Here is a 17,747-nt window from a genome sequence, read left to right as displayed (position 1 = left end):
AGCTGAGCCTGAATATCTGAGTCTGCCTACCTTTGAGGTAGGTCTGGGGCCCTGTCTGGGGTCCTGAAGCCTTCGAGCTGGGAAGGCAAGGTGGGACCCAGAACTGGCTGGCTGGTCTGCCTCAGTTATTCTCTCCCAGCTGTCAGAGCAGAGAGAGGTGTTGTGTGGAGGCCGAAAGAGCACAGGCCTCAGAGTGTGGCCAGCCCCGACCGTCACCAGGCTCACCGCCTCTTCTCCGTAGCATCTTGTTCATGATTCTTCACCTGCCCTGAAGCCTCAGTTTCCTCCTGCATAAAACCAGGATTTTTCAAGTCCTGCTTTGGAGGGCTTCAGGAAAGATCCTGTGAAATACCATATATGGTGGGATTGGAGCGTCTTCCTCATCTGGCCTCCGAGGAGCAAGTCTGGGAGAGCTTTGGGACTGACACTGCTTAGGGAGTCCCCTGGAGAGAGCTTCCATGGCACTGACCCTGCACCCCAGGGGTGCAGTCTGAGCTGGCCCAGGTGTGGGATTGGACTCAGCATGAGTGACCGGCTGGTCTTACCCCAGTGCTGACGAAGCAGGGCCTGCAAACATGGCTTTTGCCCCTTCTCAGAAATATGAGCCTTGCTTGGCAGGCCAGACTTTGCTCACTTCTGCCTGAGCCTCTGCCAGGGGCCGGCTCCTGCCCCGGGAAGGTGTGGGCTGGGTTGGCAGGCAGTGGCAGGAGGTCTGGTAAACCTGGACCCCAGGTACCCAGGTGGGGTCTCAGGGCAGTTGAGCAGGGCTCTGTGGCTGTGGGGCACTGTAGCCTGTGGGCAGAACTGTGGACTGTGTGGTGCCTTGGACTGGGAGCAGGGCTGGGCTGCAGGGTGGACTGGGAAGGCCCCACGCCAGGGTCTTCTTTCCTTCCTCTTGTGCTGCTTCCAGTGGAAATGATGGCTGTTTTCTTCCTGAGAGTCAGAGAGCCCTCGATCTTGCCTGTGACGGGGTGGTTAACTGCATGTCTGCTGGAGCAAGGCTGTGTGTATTTGTTGCTCAGTTGTGTCCTGACTCTTTGCGACAGCAGAGAGCCCACCAGGCTCCTCTGTCCATGGGGATTTCCCATGGACTGTGGCCCATCAGGCTTCTCTGTCCATGGGGATTTCCCAGGCAAGAATACTGGAGTGGGTTGCCATTTCCTTCTCCAGGGGAATCTTCCTGACCCAGGGATTGAACCTGGGTCTCCTGCCTTGCAGGCAGATTCTTCACCATCTGAGCCACCAGGGAAGTCCTAAGCAAGACTGCCTGGCCCCAGATCCTCTTTCTAAGCCCTTTAGTGGCTGTATGCCTTGGGACAGATGACTTGACCCCTTTGCCTTAGTTTCCTCATCTGTAAGATGGGTATGGACTAGAATCTAAGGTCATCCTGAGGTAAAGTGCTTAGACTAGTACCTGACACATAGTACTCAAGACGTATTAGCTGTGATTACTGTCCCTGGCCCGCCCCCCGCCCCCAACTCCCCACCTCTGCCCCAAGGCCCAGGTCAGATCTTTCTATTTTTCAAGTGACCCCCAAAACCCAGGTCAGATCCTTGGGTTCTTCCTTCTGCCCCATAACTGTTTTGAGCCCTGAGCAGGTGTTTTGACTTTCTGGGGTTTCTCTGAGCTCCTCAGACTGGGGCTACAGTCCACTGTCCTCCTTTAAAACTTTTATTTAAAAAATAATTTTTAAAAAAATTTTTTGGCTGTGCTTCCAAGCATGTGGAATCTTAGTTTCCCCAACCAGGGATCAAACCTGTGCCCTCTGCATCAGAAGCATGGAGTCTTAACCACTGGACCACGAAGGAAGTCCCACAGTCCTCCTTTTAACCAACTTAGCACTTACCTTGTGCAGAGGCTGCCAGGGCCTGGGAATTCAGCACCGGGCATTTGAAGTTGTGCACACCTTCCAGCCATCAAGAAGCCTCTGGAGGAGGGCAGGCTGACAGTGAAGGGGCTCAGGGTGCTTTGCTGTTGGTTAGGGGAGGGTCCTACCAGTAGTCTGGGGAAAGGGCCCAACCTATTGGCACCTGGCTTTCACTGAAAATTCTTCTTTCCATCATTCAGGTCAGAAAGTACTGGCTCCACTCTGCCGTAGGACATCCTTCAAGGACACTCTGACCTTTCTGTGTCTCTGGGCTTCGAGTAGCCTTAGTGCCTACTTGGTCTGCCTCCTGCTTGATCCCAGAGACAGGTTCCCAGACTGGCCCATTCTCCTTCTGGACGTGGGAGGAGAAGCCATGTACACCTGTGACTTAAGCAGGAGCAAAGGGAATTTCATCCTCCTTTCTTGGGTGTGGGGTTGGCTGGCAACAGCATTCTGACACAGGTTAAAAAATGTGCTCTTGGCATCTTTCAGCCTCCTTTCTGCAATCCCTTCACATCTTCCAAAGTGCCTGCCCATCCCCAGTGCCCTAGTGCCAGACTGTCCTTCCCTCTAGAGCTGATTTCTGCTCTCCTGTGAGTCTCTAGCGCCCTTCAGCCCTCCTAGAGGCATTTGCATCTTAAATGGGATGGTCAACTGCACACTGGGGAGATCTGGGGGATAAAGTGCTCCCCCGTCACCCCCTCCCCCACCTCATCCCCACAGCTGGAGCCCTGTCTGGCTGCAGGTGTGTCAAAAGCTGCAAGTTTCTGCCTCCTTGAAACCTGAGGACACTTTATTTAGCTGGAGTAGGCGGAGGATGGCTCTTGAAGCCCATGCCAGAGGTGTCAGGTCCCCAGGCCAGGCTCAGTTTGGGGATTAATCAGCCAGAGAGCAGTTTGAGGGGCCTTCATGGGGTGGGGGTGGAGGGCGGCAGGCACGACTCGGGGATCCTGCCATGAGCTTTCTGCCCTTAGCTGTCTCATTGAGACAGCCTGAGCCGAGGAGGGAAGAGCCTGTGGGAGTCTGGACTGCTCCCTCTGTCCCTGTGGGTTGACAGTTGCCATGCCCAGAGTCACTTTGGTTTGGGACATCTCCAGCCTCCTGTCTAGGCCATCACCCTCTGGGACAGTGGAGAGGGGTGACCCTGAATCGCTCTGATCAAGTGCCCCTCACTGCTGAGTCCCTCTTGGGGGTTGGCTGCCCCTCCAGGGTGGGCCTTGACTCCTTGGCCACAGACCTGGGTCTCGGAGCCCTCTTGCTGCCTTTCAGCCAAGCCCCTGCTCTGCAGAGGGGCTGCCTGAGGCAAGGTGTCTCTTCAAGGTCACCCAGTGAGTTGGAAGAAGAGCCCAGCTTTTCCAGCTCTGGGTCTGGTCCCTTTCCCCTGCCCACCCCCTTGTCTGGATCCTGGGGCAGCAGCAGGCATGGATGCGGGCTGGGCCAGGCTGGCCTTGCTCAATGCCTGAGTGGAATCCTACCCTGCCTGGCCCAGGTTCTGGCAGGTGGAGGAAAGCCGAGGAACTGGTCTCCCAGCTCCATGGCCCCACACCCAGCCTCTGACCTGACCTTGGGTCCCCCTTCTGAAAGTCCTGACACGCAGTGCCCTGCAGGACGTGCTACTGCAGAGGGGGTCTTTAAGCCAAGTACGGGCGGTATCCTGCACCCCAGCCCTGCCCTGGAATCCCCCAGAGGACTGAGGTCTGTCTCCTAGTGGCAGGGTGGGAATGGCTGAGGTGGGGTTGTTGGGGTCGGGGGGTGGTAAGGGGTGCGTGCCCCGGAGGTCCCCCTGTAAGGCACTCCTCCTCGGGGCTCTGTTGGTGCCCTGACAGAAGCACGATCTCAGGGTGAGAGCAGCAGAAGCACCCTCTTCCCCGCCTGTCTGTTCCGGGGGCCCCTCCTGTTTTGGGCCGTACCCATCACCCCTCGGCAGGTCCCAGCTTGACTTGGTTCCTGGTGAGTTGATAAATCGTGGTGCCTGTCAGGCTGGAAATGCTGATGCTGTCCCGAGGCACCGACGGGGCCCCTCCCTCCTGGAAGTGGAGAGGCGAGGGGGAAGGTTTCAAGGTCTTGAGGCCAAAGCCGGGAGATCTGAATCCCTTCGATGCCTAAGCACATGTCCCCTGCAGCACAGCTTCCAATTTAGGGAAGAAGCCTTCAGAGAGGAAGTGATTTATCCACCACTGTGACATCCCGGGCAGGGGGAGCCCTGGTCTGCAGGCCTGCCCCTCTAACCCACCCCTACGTGGCTGGCTGTGGCCAGCTTATCACCCCCTGCCCCCACTCTGGCCTCACTCACGATGAATTGGGGCTGCAGATCCCAGCCTAGCCTGTCAGGACCCTAAGAAGGTTTAGGGTTCTTCAAGCTCTGAACCCCTTCTGTTATCCGGATGGGAATGAGGTCCAGAGAGACGGCAGAGGCCCAGGTCACCCAGCAAAGGAATCTCAGCCTGGGGTGGCTCCCTTATCAGGGCTCTTTCCCTTCTGACATCCTTCGCTGTGGTCGTTTCTCTGAGAGCCTTGATTCAAGATGCTCTGGATTTGGCCTGCGTGGTCTGTGCATAGGTTGTGTGAGCCTGGGCTAACCGAAGGGGTGCAAATGATCCCTCTGATGAGGGAAAGCAGAGTCACTGACTGCACTGCTGGTTTCAGCCTGCATCTGGCCAGCTGACCAGATGAGAGCTGCCTGGAGAGCCGAGGGGGCCCTGCTCAGCCCCAGGCAGGCAGGACGGAGCCCCAGCCCAGCTTCAGGACAGAAGAGTCTGGCTTGTCTTTGTTTCCTGCTTCTTGCACTCCTGGGATTGAAGGCATCCTCTCAACTCTGTGGTGAAGCTTCTGCAGACCAAGCAGGCACCATGGTGTACTGACTACAGAGAATGGGTATATCAGAGGTGTAGGGAGAACGTTCTAGAGCTTTCTCAGATCACTTGGCCCCTAGGGCGTGTTTTGAGGGCTACTTGGTACCTCTTCTTTGAACCCTGGCCCTGAGTGGGGGGTCTTATCTCCTCCAGCCCACTCCCAGTGAGACCTTTTCCTGTCCAGACTATTGCTCTCCACATGCAGTCTGCAGACCGCTTACAGCAGCTGGAGCTTGTAACGTGCAGAGTCCTAGGCCTTTGCCCCCAACCCCCAAATCCACCTTAGGGATGGAGCTCAGAAGACTTCCTCTCCAGCAGTCTCCTGGTAGTTCTTAGGGACGTTAAAGAAGAGAGCCCCCAGCCTGAATGCAGGTGATGGTGTGAATCTCCCCTCTGGCCACTTTGGCATCCTGCTGCACAGGTTAGGGATGACAGCTGGGATTCTGTAGCTTACACAATTCAGCCCCCAAGAATTGTGTGGGGTTGGAAAAATAAGCTTTTTTTCCCCACTCTTAGATCCATAGATCTGACCAAGAAACTGGTAAAAAAAAAAGATTAAAAAAAAACCATGAAACTCATTTAAGCCTCTCGAGAATGCCTGCTGTTGTGTGGGATTTTGATGGGATGGGATGAGGAGTGTTTATCCCAGCATGATTGTAGGGCCGCCTCATGAGAAAAGTACGTTTTCTCATGAAATGTACGTTCATTCTCATGAAATGTAAGAAAAGTACGTTCTTACCCTCTCTTCTCCCCTCAACCTGGGCTTATGGAACCAGTTTGGCCTCCCACCCCCTGTCCTCAGCCCTGGAGCTGGCACCGAGGCTGGCTGCTTGGGGAAGTCCGTGACCTGGGCCCTGTGACAAGGGGCAGTACTTGGTCCTGTGGGCTCTGGGACTGAGCTCCCACCACGGCGGCCAAAGCTCTGTCACCACACAGAGCATTCCAACCAACAGACACCTAAACCCCCCTTTCCCACTTGGCTGCAGTCTGCCATACCAGTGAGGCCGCAGTGCTGCTGAAGTTGTGACTTAGAACTAAGAGCTGACCTCTCTGGTGTCTGGCTGTGGGCTTCACTATCCTCCCCTAGTGCCCTCAGCACGATGACCCTCTGTGCCCCAGCCTGGGCGACTCCCCCTTCCAGAAGCCTCCTGGAGTGGGGGCTGCACCCTGGAGGCTCACCAGGGTCCAGATCATACTGTTTCTTACCCTCTCTTCTCCCCCAAACCCCTGGATGGTGGTCCCCTGAGTTTTGAAGTTGAAGACCCTCTTCACTGTCAAAATCTGTGACCTTGCATAATATTGTACTTTTCTCGTGTGACCTCAGCTTTTAAAGGATTTGTGTTTATCCATCACTCAAATCAAGCAGTGGGTGACATGTTAGTGATTCAGGGTGTGGGTTGGAAACCATAATCTTTGGACCTGGTGGCTATGGGTTGATGGGGTGGCAAGGGTCAGGGGCCAGAATGGGCAACCTCTGTGGTCAGCCTGGAAGTAGAAGCCCCTCACCTGAATATCTGAGATGCCCACTTGGTATCCCGATGTATGATTGTCCCAAGGAACTTTTATGCACATGCCTAAGGTGTCTTGGCAATGGCACCCCACTCCAATACTCTTGCCTGGAAAATCCCATGGACGGAGGAGCCTGGTAGGCTGCAGTCCGTGGGGTCGCACAGAGTCGGACACGACTGAGCGATTTCACTTTCACTTTTCACTTTCATGCATTGGAGAAGGAAATGGCAACCCACTCTAGTGTTCTTGCCTGGAGAATCCCAGGGACAGGGAAGCCTGGTGGGCTGCCGTCTATGGGGTCGCACAGAGTCGGACACGACTGAAGCGACTTAGCAGCAAGGTGTCTTGGAGGAATGCTGTCACACAGCTCCAGGCCCTCCTATGGCCAGTTGCGGGTGAGAGATGGCAGGAGTGGGCTTGAGGGAACCAGTGCCTCCTATAACGGAAGCACGGAGTCCCAACCACTGGACCAGAAGGGAATTCCCCTTGAGGCTGCCTTCTCGAAGCTTCTCTGCCAGTCTTCTGCCTGGGGGCTGCCTGCCTGCCAGACTCCTGACTTGCTCTTGGGAATGGCAGGCAGCCTGGTGATGAAGACCCTCCACTCCTGATGATCCTGACCCTTGCTTGGCCATGCCGTCCCCTCTGCACCTCTGAAGCTGGACCAGCACCTGGGTCTCAGCTGCTGGGCAGGGGTTGGGAACCCTTACTTGGTGAGGAACACGTGCGCATCCCAGGACTCCTGGGGCCTGCAGAACATTGTAGAAACTTGGGCAAGTGAAGTGAAAGTCACTCAGTCATGTCCAACTCTTGGCGACCCCATGGACTATAGCTGGCCAGGCCCCTCTGTCCATGGAATGCTCCAGGCAAGAATACTGGAGTGGGTTGCTATTCCTTTCTCCAAGGGATCTTCCCAACCCAGGGATCGAACCCAGAGGTCTCCCGCATTACAGGCAGATTCTTTATCTAAGCCACCAGGGAAGAGACTTAGGCAAGTTTCCCTTAAAACAGCTGAGCTATCAGGGAATGTGGTCCTCTGGGGCAGGGCAGAGGGAGAGAGATGGCAGACGAGGGGTACAAGCCCTGCCTGTGAGTGTGCAGACACTTCACTGCCTGGTGGCCATGGGCAAGAGCCCACCTTATCTCAGGAGAGGCCAAATCTCAGCCCTGCCTGCCTCAAATCAAAGGCTAACAGGAGGAAAGGGATGGAAAATACTTCCAGTGTCAAGAGACCAGGTTCTCCTTTCATACTCCCTGTCCTGCTCTCCCAGAGCCCTAACCCCAAGTCCTCTCTCGGGGGGCGGGGGAGGTGGGTGCTCCTCTCACAGCCTCGGTGTGGCCTGAAGACCAGCATGGCCGAGACGAGGTGGGCTGGCTATTCCCTTCAGGCTTCCTGTGCCCTAGCCCCTGTGTATCTATCTGCCCCAGACGCCCCGCCACACCTGGCTTTGGCCTTTCAGGCCCTGGGCTTTCAGGGTCTGTGCTGGTGGTGGGAAGGACCAGATTCAGCAGACTAAGTCTGCCTTTGAGCAGACTGTGTGACCGTCTAGACCTACTCATAGGGCTTTTGATTTGTTGTGTGAAAAACTGGTTTTCTGGGCCTTACAGAGGCTAAAGGCTTCATTAGAGGTCTGGCTGGCTCCCTTTTGTCTTCCCAGGCTGCTTGAGGTTCCAAACTGGGCCGACCTGCCCCTGGCATACCTGCGTTTTGGCCAAGTGGTCTCAGGGCAGCGTCAAGAGGCCATGCCCGGGAGAGCCCTATTTTGGGCCCTGGAGGCAGCTGACCACAGGCCCATAGCATGGCCTGGCCGCTGAGTGAAACCAGAAGTCTCCCAACCTCTGGTGTCAGCCGGCACCTGGTGAGGCAAGATCAACCTCAGCAGTTTCTGCTGATTTCCTCCCCAGGGAGCTGCAGCTGTCACAGGGAGGCTCATGCTGGAGGTCTGGGAGGTCACTGAGGCCCATCCCCTCAGTGGAGACCCAGCCCAAAAGGGCAAGAGGCTGCCCTGAGGCCTGGGAGCCGGTTTCAGGGGAGAAAGTGTTTGCTTAAGAGCTTGTTGTGTAAACAAGATCGCAGTGGGATAAGCCCAGCCAAGATGAGGAAACAAATTGTTTTTAGGGACTGGGCCAATCCAAAGTCTTATCTCGTCCTGAGAGAAACCCTTCTCTTGGGAAACTGCTAACCTGTCGGGGCCTCTGTGTAGGTGAGAGGCGGGGCCTCCTTGGTTTTGCCCGCGCCTCCAAGGTGGACGGGGTCTCTCTCAGTGCACTGTGCTCTCTGTGGGCTTCAGAGGCCCCGTCCGTGAAAAAGGGCCTGGCCCCGGGGATGCTGCCTTCTGCTTCATGTCGTGTGGTCCAGGCTGGTGTGGCTGCAGCCCTGGCCCCCAGCTCCAGCTCCAGCTTTCTCTCCAAGGGTGGGAAATGGAGCGTCACCACCTAGGGTCTCCTCCAGATCTTCAAGGGTGTTGGGTGAAAGTGGGGGGTCTCAGTGAGTGAGTGTGGGTGGATGGGGTCCCCTGAATGCTTGTCCCCCTCAAGCTGTCCTGTCGGGAGCATCTGCTGGGGGCCTGGGGCAGCAGCATGTCAGGATGGGGATACCCACTCTGCACCTGCCTGAGGGGCAGGGTTCTTTGTTACTGAAGCGGGGTAGCCTTCCAGGAGCCCAGGGCAGCTTTAAAGCTCCATGGAGGCAGGGCAGGTGTTTGAAGCACCCCAGGGGACAATACACACAGGACGTGGCCCAGGGTGCAGGTAGAATCTATGTATTGTGAATGGGCCGTGGCAGCTCAGACAGAGTGGCCAAAATCTTCTTCTTGGGGGGCTGAAGTACAGTGTGGGTTTTGTACTTTCAAAGGAAGCTCAGTGGTATTTCTAGCCTCATAGTTTCTACACGTGTCTGAAGCTTCCCTCGGACCTGGGCCCTTGGACGGAGCTTCCACCTGGTCTAGCTCTGCCTCAGGAGGCCAAAGGTCTTGTCTGTCCCTTCCTGCTCTGCCCCACTCAAGAGGGCGGCCCCGTGGCCCGTGGCTAGGACCTGGCGAGGCCTCTTGGGCTGAGGAGGCCAGTTCCCTGGAGCCCAGCCTTGGGCGGGGCCTGCCCTCTGACAAGTTTGCACAGAGCTGCCTACGTACTGGCTCCCTTCTGCCCCGTCTTCTCCTAAAACCCTACCCACCTCCAGCCCTCCTCTTCCTGGACAGGCCCCAGAATCCTCTTTCCCATGCCGAGTGGCTCTTGCTCCCCAAGTTAGAGCGGGGAGCAAGTTAGAGACACTGTTGGTGGGATGCTTGGGTGGTGGGTTCACCACTGTGAACCAGGCTCTGTTAGGTTCTATTTTGTGTATAACCTTATTGAACTTTTGCAACAATCCTGGCATGTAGATAGGCTTCCCCAGTGGCTCAGTGGTAAAGAATCCACATGCAGTGCAGGAACCGCAGGAGATGTGTATTTGATCCCTGGGTTGGGAAGATCCTCTGGAGAAGGGCATGGCAACCCACTCCAGTATTCTTGCCTGGAGAATCCCATGCACAGAGGAGCCTGGTGGGCTACAGTCCATAAGGTCACAAAGAGTCGGACACAAATGAAGCGACTTAGCGTGCACATGTGGGGTTTTGATATTACTACTGTTCCCGTTTTACAAATGGGAAGACTGAGGCTGTAAGAGGTTTACTGTGTCCTCAGGGCCATTCAGCTAGTAAGGGGCAGAGGTCAGGGGGTTTGCAAAAGCCCATGTGCTCTGAACTACACTGTCCCACTTCTTCATTTATTTTTTGTTCTGGCCGCTCATTTATTGGGACTGCTGCACAGGGTCATTTGGGTCAAAGTCTTATTGCTGCACAGGATACTTAAGGCTACTCTTCTTGCCACCTGGCTGCTGGGTTCTCCCTTCCTCACCTGTTCTCCTGGAGGCAGAGTTAGGGGTGGGCGTGGTCCCCCCCCGCCCCCGACTGGGTTTCTGCCCTGGCCAGTTCAATGTCCTCACCTGGCCCCACTCCCTGGTCTTGCTGGAGCGGCCCCTTGCCTCAGGGCCTGGGTCTGAGTGTTCACTTTGGCGCCTGCAGCCTGTTGGGCTTGGCCCCAGGCAGGCAGCTTCCCTGGGGTGGCTGTTTGCACACAGGACCCACCCCAGGCCCACGGCCCATTTGCCTCCTTAGCCCAGGGCCCCTTCTAGATCAGCCTCATCTGTCCTCAGCTTGATGGATGCTCTGTCCTTCCTTCCCCAAGAGGGAGGGACCCAGTTTCTCCTGTGAATGAGAAAATGGGCTGAGTGTGTGACCAAGCATCATGGCCAGGCCTGGGGGCTGTCCTGCGTGGGCAGGCCCTGTCTCAGCACAGACGACTTACTCCATGCCCATCCTCGCTGCCCCCACCCCTGCCCCCGTGGCGCCCTCGGGGTCTGCAGCTTGATGCTCAGCATGCCTGGGGATGGCCTCCTTGGAGCCAGGGGGTTGTAATGTTGTTTCCAGGGGCCCCTTGAAAGCCCCACTCTTGAACCCTGAAGCCCCCTGGCCAGCGGCCTCCAGGACCTGATTCTCAGGGTAGGGTGGGCTGTGGTCCCACAGAGGCCACCGCTGGGTTTCCAGTAATGGTGTCATCTGTCTGCTCCTCTGAGTTCTGGGGCTCCCTCGGTAGACCGAGCTTCTTGAGGCAAGGGCCTTGCCCCCAGTTTGCGGGTTTCTGCACCCCCAGTACCTGCCCAGGGCTGTGTCATCATAGCGTTAGGGGGTGTGTGGGGGAACCAGAGGACTGCCCTCTAGAGCTGAGGGCTTCTTTCTGTGCTGTGTGTGGGGTGTGTGTTTGGGTACAGCATTCAGCTGCCTAGGATGGGGACCCTGGACTAGCAGGCCCCAGTGAACACTCCACTCTTATCCTTCCCTGATCTTTTTCCAGCACAGTGTGGCCGTAAACATGCCCCCCGAAGATCAGGATGGCTCTGGGGACGACAGTGACAACTTCTCTGGCTCGGGCGCAGGTGAGTGGACGTGAGGGCCCCCTCTAGGATGTCAGCAGGCCGTGGGCTGAGGGTGGTGATCAGGCTGGGCCTGAAAGGTTATGCCAGGAATGAGAACTGGGTCCATGCTGCAAGGAGAAAACACGTGTGGCTTGGGAGGGCAGGGTGTAGATTCCCAGGGGGGCTGCCTGCCGCAGACAGACTTGGGCTCATGTTCTCCTTTTTAACTCGCTGGGGAACCTTTGAAAGGATTTTTTTTTTTTAACTTCTCCAAACCTCTATTTTTTCATCTGAACAATGGGAATAACATCTTGACTTTATAAGGTTGTTGGGAGCCGTGAGGCTACACAGATCTGGTGGGAGTACAGATCGTCCACAAATGTTCCTTTATCTTCCCTCTTTTCCCATTTCCCTGAGGCAGTAAAATCCTTGAACTGGAGGTGGTCAGGGAGACCTCCCAGAGGAGGTGCTCTTGAACTAGACCTCAGAAGGGGAGGCTACAGTCATCCTTGGGGAAAGTGGCCTAGGCAAGGGGGCCTTGGAGCTGGGAGGTAAGACACAGGCCTCTGTTCTTGGGAACCTGGGCGTTTCTGGAGGGAGAGTGAGTGGAGCAGGGAGGGCCAAGTGGGTGTGTGCTGGGGATAAGGTGTTCAGGGCCCTGAGGATGTGTCCCACCCCTCCGCCCAGGGAGCAGGCTTCAGCAGTGGCAGGAAACCCCCTTCCAGATGCAGCAGAAAAGGGCAGCTTTCCTAGCCCTAGCTGGTCCATAGGATGGCACAGAGTCAGACAGAACTGAAGCGACTTAGCATGCACACACAGCTCTGCCCCACGGCTTCTCATGGGAAGAAAACCTTGCTGTGCTGGCCTGGGAGTCAGAGCCGGGGTCTGAGCTTGGCTGGTCTTGATGTTCGGGGGCTCCCTGATGCCACAAGCTCTGCTTCTGGCCCTGCAGGTGCTTTGCCAGATATCACCTCATCACACACGCCCTCCACCTGGAAGGACCTGGGGCCCGTGACGACCACAGCCACGGCTCCAGAGCCCACCAGCCCAGATGCCATCGCCGCCTCCACCACCATCCTGCCAACCGGAGAGCAGCCTGAGGGGGGCAGGGCAGTGCTCCTGGCAGAGGTGGAGCCTGGCCTCACCGCCCAGAAGGAGGCCACCCACCCACCCAGTGAGACCACACTGCACCCGACCACTCACAGCGTGTCCACAGCCAGAGCCACCATGGCCCCAGGACCCGCCACCTCCCATCCGCACAGGGACGTGCAGCCCGACCACCATGAGACCTCGGCTCCCACAGGCCGGGGCCGTATGGAGCCGCACAGGCCCCACGTGGAGGAGGGAGGTCCTCCTGCCACTGAGAAGGCGGCTGAGGAGGACCCCTCCACCCAGATCCCAGTGGGAGAGGGCTCTGGGGAGCAGGTAGGTGTCAGGCCCGCTGTCATCCTCTGCGTTTCCTGGGACATTGGGTGGCCCTAGTGCCTTGTGGGGCACAGTGCACTGGGTGCAGGGTGCTGGCCTGGTCCCCTGGCACACCCGACCCCTTGTACTCTATGAGCATGTAATCCTCACCGTGAAGACAAGATCCCAAGGTCCCATCCCCCGCCTGCCCACAGGGCTGAGCCTGCGGTGGGACAGACTAAGTAGACCAGAGCTAGAGGGCCCTTCAAGGCCCTTCAAGAGGGCTTCCCCAGCATATGCTCCTGGGACAAGAGGGAAAGCTCTCCCAGGTCTTGCTTTTCATCTTAGAGCATCATGGCAGTGTACACATTATGCTGAAATGAGCCTATTTATTTTCATATAAAATGTGCTTTGCATCACTGGACGTGGTGCCTCGGCCACAGTCCGGTAGGGTCCAGTGTGATGTGGCCAGAGGGACCTGACCTCCGGGTCCAGGGAGGTCTGGGTTCGGGTGTGCGCGTCTAGAGCTGGTGGCAGGGGTGACCAGGGAAGCTGGAAATGGACCTGGGTGCAGCTTCGTCTGTGGCCATCCACCTGGTCCTTTTCCTGCCCTCTCCTAGGACTTCACCTTCGACTTGTCCGGGGAGAATGCGGCCGGGGCCGCAGTGGAACCTGGCTCACGGAATGGAGCCCCGGAGGATCCTGAGGCCACGGGGGCTACGGGGGCCTCACAGGGCCTCCTGGATCGGAAGGAAGTCCTGGGAGGTGAGTTTTCTCTCCAGTGGGTGGGTGATGGAGGTTGGGGGAGGGGAATGCTGTCTTTATCACTGGCAGGGCTGCCACTCAGCCCCCAGGAGCAGCTGAGCCGAGCCGGCCTCTGTCCTCCTCCCTGCCCATCCAGGGGTCATTGCTGGAGGCCTCGTGGGGCTCATCTTTGCCGTGTGCTTGGTGGGTTTCATGCTGTACCGGATGAAGAAGAAGGACGAGGGCAGCTACTCCTTGGAGGAGCCAAAACAAGCCAATGGCGGGGCCTACCAGAAGCCCACTAAGCAGGAGGAGTTCTACGCCTGATGTGGGGGGACACCTCTCCCCTCTCCCTGCCACTTGCTAGACGCCCCCCACTCGCCTCTTCTGTGAAGAACTGCAGACCTGCATCCCTGCCACCATGCCACCTCCCTGGAGCGCCCAGCCCCGCTGGCGTCTCCCCTTGCCCACGGAGTTCTGGGCCCGCCGGGGAGGGGACCTCACCTCTGCTTCTCTCTCTGACTTCTGCCTGGAGACTTGGGCACAAGGGCTTTCTCGCGAACGACTGACTTTTCCACTGCAGACAGCACCTGGCATCCTGCCACGCTGACTCAATTTCTCCAAGCTGAAGCAGGCCCAGCTCTGGAGAGAAGGGGACCCTGCTGCTTTGGACGAAGATGCTGTGGCTGAGGGTGGACACGTCTGTAGCACTTACTGGTAGACACCAGCAGGCCTGGGGGCGTGTCCTGCCGAGTAGCAGGGCCAGGAGGTCAGGGCTCCGTCAGAATTCACTTTGTTTCGTGGGGAGGTCTAACTTAGATGTCAACTTGTTTTTGCACATGTTTTTCCTCTAGTTTCTTTGTTCATAGCCCAGTAGGCTTTGTTACTTCTGAGGTAAGTTAAGTAAGTCGATTTGGTTATTCCCCATCTTTCTTCCCTAATCTACAGTCAGGAGACAGCATCAGGGTTTTTAAGAAGACTTTTTCTTTTTTCTTTTTTTTTTGACTAGGAGAACCAAATCCAGGAGCCAATGTCTAGGTTAGTTTGTGTCTTGTCTGAGTTTATCGCTCACGTGTGCAACAGGGTATGGAATGTCTGTCGGGTGGCCTCATTGGTGGGCTGGCCCATCCCGGCTCCCATGGGTGGTCACCTCTTGGAGCAGTCCTTCCTGTGTCCATGAACTTGGGGCCGGGGCCATGGCCTGGGCGACTACGATACTGGGGAGGCCCCTGTAAAATTGAATCCTGATGTCTCAGGCTGGGGAAGATCAAGGAGAGACAACTCTAGGGTGGGAGAGATGGCGCTGGGCCCAGAGAATCTCCTGTAGACCAAGCCTTTCCTTTGATGCCATTTCTTGGGGACACTTTCTCCTGTAAAGTGACAAGAGACGTCTTGGGTACACCTGGCACTGAGCTGCCCCACGGATGGACCAGGCTCACTTTTGATTAGCTCCTGTAGCCTGACTGTGGGCCGGAATCAGGAATATTCCAAAGAGTAATAGTCTTTTGCTTTTGGCAAAACTCTATTTAATCCAATGGGTTTTTCCCTGTACAGTAGATTTTCCAAATGTAATAAACTTTAATATAAAGTAGTCATGTGAACTCTACTGCCTTCACTTCTTTCTGCGCTGGTTGTATGTTTGACCAGCCTTTTCTCTAAATGCCAACAATATTGGGAAACTTGGCTAAAAGCTCTGTGCTTTGTCTTTCCCATGGGGAGGGATTCGGAGGCCAGAGCACCTCTTGTTTGTTTGGTTTTTTTGTGTTGTTGTTTTTTCTCAACTTCTTCTGGACCTTGGCGGGTTCTGCCAAGGTTGTACAAGGCCTGATGTAAATTTCTGTGTTGCCAAGTTCGAAAGAACATCTCCTAAATGGTGACGAAGCTGTGTCAGCCCCAATCCAGCTTGATCGGAGGCCATGGGCCCCACGGAGGCCTGGAGCCAAGGCCTGCCTCTCAGACACCTTGGATGTTCCTTTTCTCACACCTTTGCTGGGACCAGAGACAACCCCCCACCCCACCCCACCCCCGTCCCAGCCCTGGCTCCTGGGAACTCCTGTGCTTGCTTATTTAATTTGACAATGTTCCAGCTGCTCTGTTGGCTTCTCCAAGAGGGGACCGTCCAAGACTTGGAGAGACACCCCTGCCCGACGAAGGGGACCCGTGCCTTGTGTTCCGTACGGGGACTTTGTGCCTGGAGTGTATGACTGGACACGACTCGGGGACGGGGAAGGGGTTGTGACTGTGCTCATCTCTGTGGGCCCATGGGATGGCACTCGGCCAGTGACTGGGCCCATTCATGTAACTGTAATAAACGGTACTTGTCATTCTGGCTGTGATGGTGATTGAATCTCCTCTTGGCCTGGCAACATCCTTGCCTGTCCCCTTCTTGTGGGGAGCCTGGCTCTGTGCTGTGGAGGGGTGAGCACCGGCCCCCTTCGCTGTGAGGGAAGCTATGTCCACCTCTGCCCTCGTCCCCCCCAGCCCCGCAGCAGGCCGGGCCTTCCTTTCGCCTCCTCCCAGGCCTTCGTCTCCCCTGCCCAGCCTCTCCTGGATTGTTCCGTTCTCCAAGGACACAAAGCTCCCTCCTGACTCAAAGTTCGCTGCCTGCTTTGTTTGCTCATTGTCGCACAACTCTTGGAAACTCACCAGCAAACGGTCTCAGTGCCAAAGGTCTAGAAGAGTTGGAGAAAAACTACAGGAGAGATCTGGGGAGTTGGGAAAACGCAGCACACTGCAGGAGCCCTAGTATCGTAAAGGCATTGAGCCGCCCGCCCACCCACCCGTTACTCAGAGTGTCCCCCAGGCTGCTGATGCCCACCCAGTCCCTTAGGTGCCCTTCCACAGCAGGTATCCCCGCCTGCACCTGACCTGCTCTCTGGCTCCAGGTGCTGACCCTGAACCCCAGAACCCGGGTGTGTCCTGGGGACACAGGGAGTGGGGGAGGCCGTTGCTCCCGGGGCCCTGCACCTGCCGGTGGGGCAGGGACTGCAGACGCAGGGTGGCTTTGCAGAGAGAATTTCTACTCTGCTTGAAGGGTTCAGAGGCAGAGACAAAGTCCTCATTCATTCAACAAACACCAAGGGCACCAAGTGCCTATTTTCTGCCTGTCCCTGGGCTGGACGGTGAGGGCACAGGTACAGAACTGGCCGCCTGGATGTTAGTACTTTTAACTGAGGGCCGGACACTGCTGGCCCTAGCGGCTGGGTGATTTCATCCACCAGGGTCAGCTCTTCAACCATTTTGGAGACGCACTTCTATGGATGACCCTCACTTTGCAGACAGAGCCTGCTGTGTGGAGGGGAAGCTCCTGCCCACAACTGCATGCTGGTGAGCAGTGAACTCAGGTTTAGATGCTGGCTACCTGGCCCCTGAGCCCACAGTGGTGACCCGGTGACAGTCCGGTGGGGGAGGACGAATTCCGCACCCCCCACCAATGTGGGACGAGCAGGGTGCCAAGACTCCAGCCTCCTGAGCCACCTGCTTCCCTCATGTTCAAATGGGCGAAACTGCACCCACCCCCACCCCCACCACACCCCGGCACTCTCCTCTTGCTCTGCGGATTCCCTTCGGGTGCTGTGCTCGCCCTGGGTCACCCCCTCCCCAGGGCACTTCCAGGAGTGGGTGGTGCTGTCAAACAGGCTTTACTGGGTGCTTGAGAGGAACAGTGAAGAAAGGAAATTGTGAAGTGGTTCCTTTAGCGTCCCGACCTCAAGCAATTTCTCCGCCCATCTATCCTCAGACGTCTTTTCTGCTTTCCCGAGATTCCTCACCCTGCCCCTCATGCCTGAGAATGGAGCGGTTGAGCCCTATTTCATTTTCCCCTCACCTTTAGATCACGTCCACGTGGCCCAGGTGTGTGTGTGTGCACACTCACACGTGTGTGTGCGTATATTGTGTGGGGACGGGGGACCCATTGCATTTCCACCGAGTTCTTTCAAGCTATTTTCTAAACTAATGAGCCGTCTTCTCTTAGATGGCTTGCGTCGCCTTCTTAACTTGCAGCCGGTTTCTGCTTGAAATTGCATTTTGTGCCCTGCTTGCCTCTTGGGTTTTGTCCTGAGAGTGCTGTGTTTTCACTTATGGAACAAAGATGCACAGCCCTGCTCTCAGGGAGGTTGGGGCTTGGGGGGAGACAGAGGACACTGAGGGGGCTCGTTGTGGGCTGGTGGGATAGTCAGGGCATTGCTGCCGGCTTGTCATTGGAGGGGAGGTGCCTGGAGGTGGCGATTGACCTAGGTCTTGAAGGACAGACTCAAGTCAGCCTCTCAAACCGGAGGGAGGAGGCATTCCAGGCAGAAGGCCCAGCTTCAGCAAAAATCAGGACTCAAGAGGCTCTGTGCTGGATGTGGAGCGAAAGCAGGTGTGAGAAGAGGGGAGGCTGGAATGTGGTAGGAAAGTGGCGGTCACCTGCCTTGTGACCTTGCC

The 17,747-nt window shown here is 56.7% G+C and overlaps 1 protein-coding gene across 1 annotated transcript; it reads left to right on the top strand.

Moving 5' to 3' along the window:
* Positions 1-10,893: 10,893 nt before the first annotated feature.
* SDC1 (syndecan 1) lies at positions 10,894-15,646 on the top strand. The gene is made up of 4 exons (XM_010840523.1): positions 10,894-11,195; positions 12,127-12,599; positions 13,199-13,343; positions 13,480-15,646. Exons 1-4 carry the CDS (start codon positions 11,132-11,134, stop codon positions 13,647-13,649), a joined length of 852 nt encoding a protein of 283 aa, XP_010838825.1. The 5' UTR covers positions 10,894-11,131; the 3' UTR covers positions 13,650-15,646.
* Positions 15,647-17,747: the final 2,101 nt, after the last annotated feature.

This window comes from Bison bison, unplaced genomic scaffold (assembly GCF_000754665.1).
Source record: "Bison bison bison isolate TAMUID 2011002044 unplaced genomic scaffold, Bison_UMD1.0 scf7180017864145, whole genome shotgun sequence".
NCBI classification, from domain to species: Eukaryota; Metazoa; Chordata; class Mammalia; order Artiodactyla; family Bovidae; genus Bison; species Bison bison.
Note: the sequence above shows the minus strand (reverse complement) of the source record. Positions and strands in the feature narration are given on the sequence as shown.